Raw genomic sequence first — 14,247 nt, 5'->3', positions numbered from 1 at the left:
TCTTTTTGAATTTACTGAGGCTCTTTTTGTGGCCTAGTATATGATCTATTATTGAATTCTTCCATGTGCACTTGAGAAGAATGTGTATTCTGCTTCTTTTGGGTGTAGAGTTCTGTAGATGTGTGTTAGGTCCGTCTTTCCTAATGTCTTTTCCAGTGCCTCTGTCTGCTTACTTATTTTCTGTCTGGTTCATCTGTCCCTCAGAGTGAGTGGAGTGTTGAAGTCTCCTAGAATATATGAATTGCATTCTATTTCCCCTTTTAATTCATTTAGTATTTGTTTCACCTATGTTGGTGCTCCTGTGTTGGGTGCATAATTAATTATAATGTTTATAGCTTCTTGTTGGATTGACAATTTTATCATTATGTAATGTCCTTCTTTGTCTCTTGTGACTTTCTTTGTTTTAAAGTCTATGTTGTCGGAGACAAGTACTGTAACTCCTGCTTTTTCTCTTCCTGTTAGTTGCGGGAAATATCTTTTTCCATCCCTTCACTTTTAGTTTGTTTATATCTTTGGGTTTAAAGTGAGTCTCTTGTAGGCAGCATATAGATGGGTCTTGTTTTTATATCCATTCAGTGACTCTTTGTCTTTGGACTGGTGCATTCAGCCCACTTACATTTAGGGTGATTATCGATAGGTATATATATACTTATTGCCATTGCAGGCTTTAGATTCGTGGTTACCGAAGATTCAAGGTTAACTTCCTTACTATCTAAGAGTCTAACTGAACTCACTTTATATGCTATTACTAACACAATCTAAAGGTTCTTTTCTTTTTCTCCTCCTTTTTCTTCCTCCTCCATTTTTTTAATATATTTGCTGTTATATTCTGTACTCTCTGTCTGTCTCTTGATTGAGTTTCAGGGAAGTTCATTTAATTTTGCATTTGCTTAGTAATTAGCTGTTCTGCTTTCTTTACTGTGGTTTTATTACCTCTGGTGACAGCTATTAAACCTTAGGAACACTTCCATCTATAGCAGTCCCTCCAAAATACACTGCAGAGATGGTTTGTGGGAGGTAAATTCTCTCAGCTTTTCCTAATCTGGAAATTGTTTAATCCCTCCTTCAAATTTAAATGATAATCTTTCCAGCTAAAGTAATCTTCATTTGAGGCCCTTCTGCTTCATAGCATTAAATACATCATGCCACTCCCTTCTGTCATGTAAGGTTTATGCTGAGAAGTCTGATGATAGCCTGATTGGCTTGCCTTTGTATGTGATCTTATTTCTTTCTCTAGCTGCTTGTAATAGTCTGTCCTTATCCTTGATCTTTGCCATTTTAATTACTGTTATGTCTTGGTGTTGTCTTCCTTGGGTCCTTTGTGTTCGGATATTTGTGGATCTCCATGGCCTGAGAGATTATCTCCTTCCCCATATTGGGAAAGTTTTCAGCAATTACCCCTTCAATGACACTTTGTATCCCTTTTTCTCTCTCTTCTTTTTCTGGAACCCCTATAATTCAAGTATTGTTCCATTTGGATTGGTCACAGATTTCTCTCAGTATTCTTCCATTCTTAGAGATCCTTTTTTCTCTCTGTCCCTTAAGTTCTTTGTATTCCTTTTCTCTAGTTTCTATTTTATTTATCATCTCCTCCACTGTATCTAATGTGCTTTTAATACCCTCCATTGTGCTCTTCAACAATTGGATCTTCGACCGGAATTCCTTCCTGAGTTCTTGAATATCTTTCCGTACCTCCATGAGCATGCTAATGATTTTTATTTTGAACTCCCTTTCAGGTAGCTTCATGAGGTTGATGTTTTCTTTCTCAGGAGTTGTATTAATAATTTTACTTTGAACCAGGTTCCTTTGTTATTTCATATTTGTATATATATATATAGCACCCTCTAGTGTCCAGGAGCTCTGCTCTCTGGAGGTGCTCAGTCCCTGAAGCAATGTCATTGGTAGCAGGGGGGTGGTATTGGTGCCTGGGGGGAGGAAAGAGCTCTTTTATACTTCCTGGCTGCTATGCCTGTCTCCACTGACATTACCAGTGGGCCAAGCACACAGGTATAAGCCTCTATGCTTTGTGTTTGTAGTTGCTGTAGACAGATCTTCCCTCTGACTGGCCTAATGCCATGGTAGGGTTTGCCAGTTTGCAAGCCAGGTGGGGCGGGCCATGAGAAAAGCTCAGTAGGCTGTGCATCACAGATGGGGGTCCCTGGAGCTGTGCAGCCAGCCAGGGAGCTGGAGCACCTCAAGATCATGAAAGCTCCCAACCTGCTGGGCAGTGTGTTCCCACCTAATTTTGTCTACCTGTCCTTTCTCCTGAGCAGTAATTTCTGTGCAATCCTTGCCCTTTAGCAGCCCTCTTGCTAAGGGCTTTCTTGTTAGGAAGTCACTCAGACTGCTCGCCTTTCTTTTGTCTCAGAGCAGCTGGATATGGAACCCTCCTTTCCACAAGCGGCTGGAATCTTAGTCTCTCCAGAATTCTGCCTGTCTTAGCTTTCCAACCCCCTAATTATGAGAGTACCATGCACCATGCAAGCACCAAGAAATGTAGGTTTGTGCTCCCAGAGAAGATCTCTGGAGTTCAGTATTCAGCAGTCCCAGCCCTCCACTCCCTCCCCACTCAGTTTCTCTTCCTCCCTCAGTTGAGCTGGAGTGGAAGGGCTTGGGTCCTGCTGGGCCACCGCTTTAGTATGTTACCCTGTTCTGTGATGTCTGCTCTTTTCTCCAGATGTATGCTGTCTCATGCAGTTGTCTTTCCTGTTGCTCTTTCAGGATTAGTTGTATTAATTATATTTTCATATAATATGCGATTTTTAGAAGGAAGTCTCTGTCTCACCTCTCACGCTGCCATCTTTTTGCATGTGAGTTCTTTATGTATTTTAGATGTTAACCCCTCATCTGATATGTCATTTACAAATATATTCTTCCATACTGTAGGATGCCTTTTTGTTGTGGTGATGGTGTCCTTTGCTGTACAGAAGATTTTTAGGTTGATGTAGTCCCATGTGTTCATTTTTCCTTTTTTTCCCTTGCTCAAGGAGATTTGTTCAGGAAGAAGTTGCTCATGTTTTTATTCAGGAGATTTTTGCCTATGTTGTCTTCTAAGAGTTTTATGGTTTCATTACTTACGTTCAGATCTTTAATGCATTTTGCGTTTGCTTTTGTTTATGGGGTTAAACAATAATCCAGTTTCATTCTCCTGCATGTAGCTGTTCAGTTTTGCCCACACCAGCTGTTGTAGAGGCTGTCATTTCCCCATTTTATGTCCATAGGTCCTTTATCGTATATTAATTGACCATGTATGGTTGGGTTTCTTTCCGGGCTCTCTAGTCTGCTCTTTTGGTCTATTATTCTGTTCTTGTGCCAGTATCAAATTGTCTTGATTACTGTGGCTTTGTAGTAGAGCTTGAAGTTGGGGAGTTAACTTCCCTTCTCAAGATTGCTTTGGCTATTTGGGGTCTTTTTTGGTTCCTCATGAATTTTCAAACTATTTGCTCTAGTTCATTGAAGAATGTTATTGGTATTTTCATAGGAATTGCATTGAATCTGTAGATTGCTTTAGGCAGGATGTACATTTTGGCAATACTAATTCTTCCTATCCATGAGCACAGGATGTGTTTTCTTTTATTGGTATCTTCTTCAATTTTTCTCATGAATGTCTTGTAGTTTTCAGAGTATATTTCTTTCACCTCCTTGGTTAGGTTTATTCCTAGGTATTTTATTCTTTTTGATGCAATTGTAAATGGAATTGCTTTTCTTATTTCTCTTTCTGTTAGTACATCATAAGTGTGAAAAAATGCAACAGATTTCTGGGTATTAATTTTGTACCCTGCAACTGTGCTGAATTCAGATATTAGATTTAGTAGTTTTGAAGTGGATTCTTTTGGGTTTTTTATGTACAATATGTCATCTGCAAATAGTGAGAGTTTATCTTCTTTACCAATTTTGGTGCCTTTTATTTCTTTGTGTTATCTGATTGTCATGGTGAGGACCTTCAGAACTATGTTGAACAAAAGTGAGAGGATGGGCATTCTTTTCTTGTTCCCGATCTTAAAGGAAAGGCTTTCAGCTTCTCAATGCTAAGGATGATGTTTGCTGTGAGTTTGTCATATATGGACTTTATTGTGTTGAGGTACTTGCCCTGTACAGCATTTTATTGATAGTTTTTATTATGAAGGGTGTTGAATGAATAATCATTCAACAAATGATTTTTTGTTGAATAATCATGTGATTCTTGTCTTTCCTTTTGTTGATGTGGTGGATGATGTTGACAGATTTTCTAATATAGTACCACCCTTGCATCCCTGGCATAAATCCTACTTGATCATGGTGGATGATCATTTTGATGTGTTTTTGTATTTGGTTTGCTAATATTTTGTTGAGTATTTTTGCATATATGTTCTTCAGGGCTATTGGTTTTTAATTTTCTTTTTTTGTGGTATCTTTGCATGGTGGTTTGGTATTAGAATGATGCTGGCCTCATAGAATGAGTTTGGAAGTATTCCCTCCTCTTCTACTTTTTGTAGGAAAATAGGTATTACATCTTCACTAAATGTTTGATAAAATTCACTGGTGAAGCCATCTGGTCCAGGAGTTTTGTTCTTAGGTAGTTTTTTGATAACCAGTCCAATTTCATTGCTGGTAATTGGTCTGTTCAGATTTTATGTTTTTTTTTTGGTCAGCCTTGGAGGGTTGTATTTTTTTAGAAAGTTGTCCATTTCTGCTAGGTTATCCAGTTTGTTAACATATCATATTTCATAGTATTCTCTCATAATTATTTGTATTTTTGTGGTGTCTGTAGTAATTTTTCCTTTTTCAGTTATGATTCTGTTTAGTTTCTCAATTCTAGTTGTCTTTTTTTTTTTTTTTTCTTGATAAGTCTGGCTAGGGGTTTATCTATGTTGTTTATATTATCAAAGAACCGGTCTTGCTTTCATTGATTCTTTTTATTGTTTTATTCTTCTTGATTTTATTTATTTCTGCCCATATCTTTATTTTGTTCCACCTTCTACTGACTTTGGGTTTCATTTATTACTCTTTTTCTAGTTTCTGTAATTGTGAGTTTATGCTGTTCATATGGGGTTGTTGTTCTTTCCTGAGGTAGGCCTGTATTGCAATATACTTCCCTCTTAGCACAGACTTCACTGCGTCCCACAGATTTTGCAGTATTGAATTATTGTTGTCATTTGTCTCCATATATTGCTTGATCTCTGTTTTTCTTTGATCACTGAACCATTAGTTATTTAAGAGCATGTTTTGAAGCCTCCATGTGTTTGTGGGCTTTTTTGTTTTCTTTGTGTAATTTATTTCATGTTTTATACCTTTGTCATCTGAGAAGCTGTTTGGTACAATTTCAATCTTTTTTATTTTTCTGAAGCTCTTTTGTGGCCTAGTATATGATCTATTCTTGAAAATGTTCCATGTGCAATTTAGGAGAATGTGTATTCTGTTCCTTGTGGATGTAGAGTTCTGTAGATGTCTGTTAGGTCCATCTGTTCTAGTGTGTTGTTCAGTGCCTCTGTCTCCTTACTTATTTTCTGTCTGGTCAATCTTTCCTTTGGAGTGAGTGGAGTATTGAAGTCTCCTAGAAAGAATGCTTTGCATTCTATTTCCCCTTTTACTTCTGTTAGTATTTGTTTCACATATGTAGGTGCTCCTGTGTTGGGTGTATAGGTATTTATAATGGTCATATCTTCTTGTTGGATTGACCCTTTTTTCATTATGTAATATCCTTCTTTGTCTCTTTTGACTTTCTTTTTTTTAAAGTCTATTTTGTCTGATACAAATACTTCAACTCCTGCTTTTTTTCCCCTTTTATTTGCGTGAACTTTCTTTTTGCTTACCTTCACTTTTAGTTTGTATATGTCTTTGGGTTTGAAGTTAATCTCTTGTAGGCAGCATATAGATGGGTCTTGTTTTTTTATCCATTCAGTGACTTAATTTCTTTTGATTAGTGCTTTCATACCATTTACATTTAGGGTGATTATTAATATGTAAGTACTTATTGCCATTGCTGGCTATAGATTCATGGTTATTAAATGTTCAAGGTTAACTTCTTTACTTTCTAAGAGTCTAACTTACCTCCCTTAGTATGCTTTTACATACACAATCTGTAGGGTTTTTTTTCCTCCTCCTTTTTCTTCTTCTTCCATTCTTTATATATTAGGTATCATATTCTGTACTCTTTGCCTATCTCTTGAGTGACTTTGGGGGTAGTTGATTTAATTCTTCATTGGCTTATTAATTAACTTCTACTTTCTTTACTGTGGTTTTATTACCTCTATTGACAGCTATTTAACCTTAGGAATACTTGCATCTATAGCAGTCGCTCCAAAATACACTGTAGAGATGATTTGTGGATTGGAAATTCTCTCAGCTTTTGCTTATCTGGAAATTGTTTAATCTGTCCTTCAAATTTAAATGGATAGAGTATTATTGGTTCAAGGCGCTTCTGCTTCATTGCATTAAATATATCATGCCACTTCTTTCGGGCCTGTAAAGTTTCTATTGAGAAGTCTGATGATAGCGTGATGGATTTACCTTTGTATGTGATCTTATTTCTGTCTCTGGCTGCTTTAATATAGTCTGTCCTTTTTCTTGATCTTTGCCATTTTAATTATTATTTATCTTGGTGTTGTCTTCCCTTGGGATATCTGTGTATCTCTATGGCCTGAGAGACTATCTCCTTCCCCATATTAGGGAAATTTTCAGCAATTACCTCCTCATAGACACTTTCTATCCCTTTTTCTCTCTCTTCTTCTGTTACCCCTATTATATGGATATTGTTCCATTTTGTTTGGTTACACAGTTCTCTCTTTCATTCTTAGAGATCTTTTTTTCTCTCTGTGCCTAAGCTTCTTTGTATTCCTTTTCTCCAGTTTCTGTTTCATTTATCGTCTCCTCCACTATATCTAATCTGCTTTTAAAACCCTCCATTGTATTCCTTAATGATTGGCTTTCCTACCGGAGTTTGTTTCTGAATATTTTTCTGTACCTCCATGAGCATGTTCATAATTTTTATTTTGAAGTCTCTTTCAGGATGCATTCAACTCTTTTTCTGGTGTTTGTACGATTTTGGTTTGAATCAGATTCCTTTGACATTTCATATTTGTATGTGGCGCCCTTTAGTGCCCAGAAGCTCTACTCTATGGAGTTTCTCAGCCGCTGTAGCATTGTCAGGCGTCTCAGGGGAGCACTCTTGGTGCCTGGTTGGAGGATAGAGCTATTTCCTGCTTCCCAGCTGCTATCCGTGTCTCCACTGCCAGAACCAGTGTGCCAAACACACACATGTAAGCCTCTATGCTTTGTGATTGTAGTTGCTGTAGGCATAGCTCCCTTTAGCTCATCTCATGCCAGGTCAGGGGCTCCCAGTTTTTGATCCAGGGGTGGTCTGACCAGTAGAAATGTGCTGCAGGCTACGTGTCATGTTGGAGGTCTTGGAGCTGCACATCTAGCCAAGGGGATTGGAGCACCTACAGTTCCTGAAAGTTCCCAACCTTCTGGGTAGAGTTTGCCCAGACAATTTTGTCTACCTGTCCTTTCTCCTGAGCAGTGAGTTCTGTGCCTTCCTTGCCCCTTTAGCAGCCCTCTCACTGTTAGGAAGTCTCTTGCGACTGCCTGGCTTTCTTTTGTCCCAGAGCAGCTGAGTATGGATCCCTGTTTGCCACAGTTATTGTGCTGGAATCTCAGTCTCTCCAGGTATTCTCCCTGCCTGAGCACCATGCAATGTAGGTTTGTGCTCCCAGAGCAGATCTCCAGAGTTCAGCAGTCCTGGGCCTCCACTGCCTCCCTGCTCCGTTTCTCTTCTTCCTGCTGGTAAGTTGGGATGGGGGTAGGGCTTTGGTCATGCTGGATCATGGCTTTGGTATTTTACCTAATTCCATGAGGTCTGTTCTTTTCTCCATGTCTATGCAGTCTGGTGCAGCCTTCTTTCCTGTTGCTCTTTCAGGATTAGTTGTATTAATTATATTTTCATATTATATGTGGTTTAAGGAGGAGTTCTCTGTCTCACCTCTCACACCACCATCTTTAATTCTAACTGTGCTTTTTATTTAAAATATGAACGATGTCATTTTCTGTCACCTTAGATTAATTTTGCCTATTTTTGAACTTCTAAATTTATTTTTGTTTTGTATATTTTTGAACTTTATGCAAATGGAATCATCATGTATCTTCTGTGTTGCATTATTTTTGCTCAATATCTTGTTTTGAGATTTCTCCATGAAATTATATGTAAGAGTTCTATATTCACTTTTACTGCTGTATAGTATTATTTAATGTTTCTATGATTGATGAACATTTGAATCATTTTACAGTTTTGACTATTATAAGTAATTTTAATGGGCATCTTCTGTTTGTTCTTAGTGCACATGTATGTGTAATTCTGTTGTCTACATATGTCAACTGGAATTGTCAATTACAGGATAAGTGTATGTCCCACTTTTCAGAAGGAGTTGCAATGATTCATACTTCCACCAACAATGTCTTAAGAGGTCCAATTGTTCTATATCCTCACCAACAGCCCCCTCCTTTTTTTTTTTTTAATTTAGCCATTTTGGTTGTTGTTTAGTGATATTTCACTATAGTTTTAGTTTGCATTTCCCTGAGGGTTGGGGAGAGTAGCTTATGATGCTTATTGGCCATTTGGATATCCTTTTAATGTGAATTGTGTTGACATCTTTTGTTCCTTATTCATTTGAGTTATTTTTACTTTCTTCTTGATTTTGTTTATGTTTTGAAATATATTCTGGATACAAGTACTTTGTCAGATGTATGTACTCAAGAGGTCTTTTCACAGTCTGTCTTTGCTTGTTTACTCTTTTTGTTTGTTTGTTTTGGTATCATTAATATACAATTACATGAGCAACATTGTGGTTACTAGATTCACCCCATTATCAAGTCTCCACCACATACCCCATTATACTGTCCATCAGCATAGTAAGATGCTGTAGAGTCACTACTTGTCTTCTCTGTGCTATACTGCCTTCCCCTTGCTCCCCCTACATTATGTTTGCTAATCGTAATGCCCTTATTCCCTTCTCCCTCCCTTCCCACCCCACCCAGTGCTTGTTTACTCTTAATGATATCTTTTTATAAACAGAAATCCTTAATTTTAATTAAGTCCAATTTATCAATTTAAAAAAATTTTCATGGTTAGTTCTTTTCATATACTGTTTATGAAATATTTGTGTACTCCAAGGTCATGAAGATAGCTTTCTTTCTCCTTTTTTCTTTTGTAGAAACTTTATTACTTTTTCTTTCACATTTGGATCTATGAAACAGATTAATTTTTATAGTGACATAAGACAGGGATCTGGGTTAATTTAAAATTTTGATCCATTAGTATGAGTCTGCTGTCTTCCCCCCCACCCCAAGATTCTTTTCCTTGTGAAGTCTGTCTTTAATGACATGCTTAAAAAATCATCATCCACCCCTCTTAGGATATAAAAATGTTTATGTATGTTTTCATGTTCTTTCATGGCCTTATTTTGAAAAACCCTTTAATCCAATTGAGATACAATTTAATATTCACTTTTATTTAGTTGTTCAGTACCATTTATTGAATAATCTATGTTTTATGTACTGTTTTGATAAGGCACCTTTATTATATACTAAAATATAACTGTTGGTCCATTCCAAGAAGATGCTATATATGCTGATTTTGAACCTTTTTCCATTAACAGTGTGACAGACATCTTTCTGCATTAGCAAATATAACACTATAACACTGTCCTTATTGTCTGCTTAATATCTTATTCAGTGAATGTAACAGCTTAATTTATAAATCTTGGATTTGGCAGCCTTCCCGGACCCCCTCATCCCTCCGCACAGTCTGAATGCAGCACTTATGGTGAATGGTGCCTTGTGCTTTCTATTACCTTTCCGTCACAGCACTCGCTATGGTTGGTTATGATTGCTTTGTTAACTGTCCTTCTTAGGAGCTGAAAAGTCCATGAGAGAAGGTACAATGTATGTCATGTCTTTTTTGCTCACTGTAATATTCCCAGCTCTTATCACAGAGTGACACATGATTACTGCATGGTACATGGTTGATGAGTGAGCTAATTTGATTTATCCACTCCTCTTCTTGATGTGTACTTAGTTGTTTTCCAACAGTTTGATTTGTGTAGTAGTTAAGAGTTGGGGTTCTGAAACAAGACTACCCAGGTTTTGATTCTATCTCCTACCACTTTTTGGCTATGTAATATTGGGCAGGAGATTCAGTTTTCTACAAAATGGGATTAATAATGTGCGTACCTCGTAAGGTCTGGATAGAAACATTTAAAAATATCATGGCTTACTTGTGTTTAAATTTTAAAATACAATGCCTTCTATCACCAATTTTGTATATATGATTAAATATTGTAGATATATAAACATATATAGTAAGATGGTAAATACCCAGTATAACTACCAGCTAGCTTAAGAAATGAAATATTATAAATTCAGATGCAAGTTTCTGTGAACCTCTTTCCTGTCATTTTTCCTCTTATTCTCTCTCTTTCAGAAGTAATTAGTGCCATATATTTGCTGTTTAGCATTCCATGCTTTTTACTGCATTCTATATTTATAACTCCATAAACAACAGAGCTGTTTTTCCATATTTTAAAACTGTATATAATAATAGCATCCTATAGGTATCATTCTGCAACTTATCCTTTCTTTTGATCATTAAAAAAATTAAACATACCATTTAAACTATTTTAATATGTATAGTTCAGTGGCATTAAATACACTCACATTATTGTGCAACTGTAACCACCATCCATTTCCAGAATTTTTTTAATCTTCTCAAATGGAAACTACATGCCCATTAAACAGTAGCTCTCCATTCTCCCCTCCCTGCAACTTTTGTTTGCTTAATATTGTATTTGTGAGATTTACTTATGTTGATACATTTAGCTTTTGAGACATTGTAACTGCTGTGTAACATTCTATCCTATAAATACTCCACAGTGTATTTTTTTGTTCTTCTATGCATGGACATTTGGGTTTTTCTCAGGATTTCCACTCTGCAATGAACATTATTGAAAGTGCCTCTGTATACATGTGTAGTAGTTTCTTGGGGTCCATAGGAGTGAAAATTGCTGGATGGTAGTAGGATAATACATTCAACCTAACTGTGTATTTTTCACAGTACTCAGGACAGTTGCTGTACTTTTAAGATTAGTATATTAGAGTTTCCATTTTCTATCTTCATAAATATGTGGTATTGTCAGCTTTTTAAATTTTGCCAATTTGCTGGGTATAACGATATCTGTGGTGTAAGTTGGTGTTTATTTTGCATTCCTCTAATTAGTGTGATGAGTGAGCATCTTTTCATGTTTTGGGCCATTCCTTTGATAACCTTTTCATTCCTTGCCTATTTTTCCATTGGTTGTTCATATGTGTATATATTTTTTTGTTTTTTCAGATTAATTCTGTCTGTCCATAATGGTCTGTCCCTGACATTGCTAGGTTTTGTTTTCTCACTTCCTTCAAGATTCCATCCAAATGCCACTTTATCAAAGGGTACTCCCTGACCATCTTGTGTAGAATGGTTCCCTTCCTCAGCAGTCTTCCTATCCCTCTTCCTTGCCTGGTTTTTTTTCCATAGCACATTATCACTATCTGACTTGTGTGCTTGTCTGTTTCTTTCCTGACTTGAGCATAAGCTTGTGAGAGCAGGAACATTGTCTTGTTCACTGTTGCATCCTCTTTGCCTATTTTGCCTGTAGTACACATTTAATAGACGCTTATAGAATGAGTGTAAGAAGATATGTATGATGGTATTCAGGTTGCCAAAAATGATAACTTCCACCTTGGGTTGTGTAGTATAAACAAGTGCTAAAAGATGTAAAAAGATATCATTTATCCAAACAACTCTGTGAACCTCACAGGGTGAATGCATCCAGCTGTTCAGAGAACCTAGGGAAAAGCAGAAATTATTTCTGCTGGGCCAGAAAACTAAAGTTGACGAAGTGCAGGTGCTCATTTGTCCTTTCAGTGGCCACCCTCTCCTTCCCCCTCCCCTCACAACAGGATAGTAACTCCTGGGAACCATGGAAATAGACAGATGTGTTACATCTGTTTCTTTTTTTTTACTTGAGATACATTTACACCATAAAATTCTCCCTTCTAAAGTGTACAAATTAGTGATTTTTTTTTAGTGTATTTACAAAATTGTTCAGTTGTCACTACTGTTTCATTTCAGAACATTTTTGTTACTCCATCGAAGTTTCTTTTTGATTTTTAGTGTCAAAACATTTTCTAAAAAGCCTTTTGTAGTTCATGCTGAGGTCTCCAATTAACTGTGTTTCTCTGTAAAGTGGTACTACCTCCAGGGCTGCTTCTCCTCCAGGGCCTGGCCAGCAAAACTACGCAGTCTAGGTGTGACACCCATTAATTCCTAGAGTGTCCACCTTTTCAGGCCAGGTCACTGCACCACTCAGTGCTTGCCGATGAGATTCTAGGCTAACAGTTTCTGAACTGAGCTAAATGTAAGGCAGACATTTGATCTTACAGCATTACTACTGTAAATTTTTATATTTAATAGTAACAACTAACTTTTCTTAATCTCTTACTGAATTCTAGTCCTGCTAATCCTTTATATGCATTTTTGCTTTATCTTCATATTTTTCTTATGAGGTAGATATATATATAGATAGATAGATAGATAGATAGATAGATAGATAGATAGATAGATAGATAGATATTGTTAATGTACAATTACTTGAACATTATGGTTACTAGACTCCCCCTATTATCAAGTCCCCCTCACATACCCCATTATAGTCACTGCCCATCAGCATAGTAAGATGCTATAGAGTCATTACTTGTCTTCTCTGTATATACTGCCTTTTCTGTGTCTCCCCCACCCCACTACAATATGTGTGCTAATCATAATGCCCCTTTCTTCCTCTTGTCCCTCCCTTCCCAGCCATCCTCCCCAGTCCCTTTCCTTTTGGTAACTGTTAGTCCATTCTTGGGTTCTGTGAGTCTGCTGCTGTTTTGTTCCTTCAGTTTTTTCTTTGTTGTTATACTCCACAGATTAGTGAAATCATTTGGTACTTGTCTTATTCCACCTGGCTTATTTCACTGAGCATAATACCCTCTAGCTCCGTCCATGTTGTTGCAAATGGTAGGATTTGTTTTCTTCTTATGGCTGAATAATATTCCATTGTGTATATGTACCACATCTTCTTTATCCATTCATCTACTGATGGACACTTAGGTTGCTTCCATTTCTTGGCTATAGTAAATAGTGCTGTGATAAACATAGGGGTGCATCTGTCTTTTTCAAACTGGGCTGCTGCATTCTTAGGGTAAATTCCTAGGAGTGAAATTCCTGGGTCAAATGGTATTTCTATTTTGAGTTTTTTGAGGAACCCCCATACTGCTTTCCACAATAGTTGAACTTGAGGTAGATATTATTAATACCTTTATTTTACAGATGAGGAAGCTGAGGCTTACAAAGTTGTTTGCCTTTATGGTATTATTTTATCATCTTTTAGCATTTGTTTATTCTGCATAGCCACAGTGGAAGTCATCAATTTGGTAGACCTGAAAAACTAGCTACTGAAGTCTTCAAACTGGTATTTGAATTCCAGTTTGGTTACAGAGTGCTTCATTTTATCAACCATTACTCTATATCCAGAAGACAGATGTTATTCCTGATACCTAAAGGTAGCACTTTTCTCTCTTGTTTATTCTTTGAACTGGGACATTAAGATGCATTTCTATATTATATAATGTGATGAGGTAAAATTTTTCATGGGTTAGTAGAAGTTAATGAAAACATTACATTTATATAGTGATCTATTGCCAAGGTATTATTAGTACTGGAGAAGATTTCATCTGCTCTGAATCTCTTAAATTATAAATTGCCTGTTGTTTCACATGGAAAGAAAATAGTTTGGGATTTAATCATTGTAATGTGTAACTCAAAGCACTGCCTGAAGAACTATGAAGACTATGGCATTAGTCTTAGTAGTCTGATGAAATATAGGTCTGTATACTGTATATCAATATAGAGAGATCAGTATGAAAAACATTAAAGAATTAACTGTTGAATCTACTAATATATTCTACTGATTGGAAAAAATTGCAGGTTTTCTTTTTTTTCCTAAAAGTGTTTTGGTTGAGAAGTGGTTGGTTTAAGTGAACTCCTTGTTCTACCACTCCCTAGAAAGGTGCTGGAACTGATGGTTATTCTAAGGAAGTCTTATGAATTCCTACTCTTTTGCAGATCATTCCACATTTATTGTTACTCTTCTAACAAGCCTTTTTCTTCATTTCTAAGGGGAGAATTATAGAAAA

The 14,247-nt window shown here is 36.7% G+C and overlaps 1 protein-coding gene across 8 annotated transcripts in view; it reads left to right on the top strand.

The window, feature by feature from the left end:
* Positions 1-14,247, top strand: part of LOC108394392 (S-adenosyl-L-methionine-dependent tRNA 4-demethylwyosine synthase TYW1) — a 343,841-nt gene that overhangs the window by 221,796 nt on the left and 107,798 nt on the right. The window contains exon 14 of one of the 8 annotated variants that reach the window (XM_073215221.1): positions 9,750-9,800. The exons of the other annotated variants lie outside the window; for them this stretch is intronic. Within the exon in view, the coding sequence (XP_073071322.1) occupies positions 9,750-9,785 (36 nt within the window). The 3' untranslated portion in view covers positions 9,786-9,800. Of the gene's footprint in view, positions 1-9,749; positions 9,801-14,247 lie in introns of those variants that run through there. 8 annotated transcript variants of the gene reach the window in all.

The sequence above is a fragment of the Manis javanica genome, chromosome 10 (assembly GCF_040802235.1).
Source record: "Manis javanica isolate MJ-LG chromosome 10, MJ_LKY, whole genome shotgun sequence".
Taxonomy (NCBI): domain Eukaryota; kingdom Metazoa; phylum Chordata; class Mammalia; order Pholidota; family Manidae; genus Manis; species Manis javanica.
This window is presented reverse-complemented; position numbering and strand designations above follow the sequence as displayed.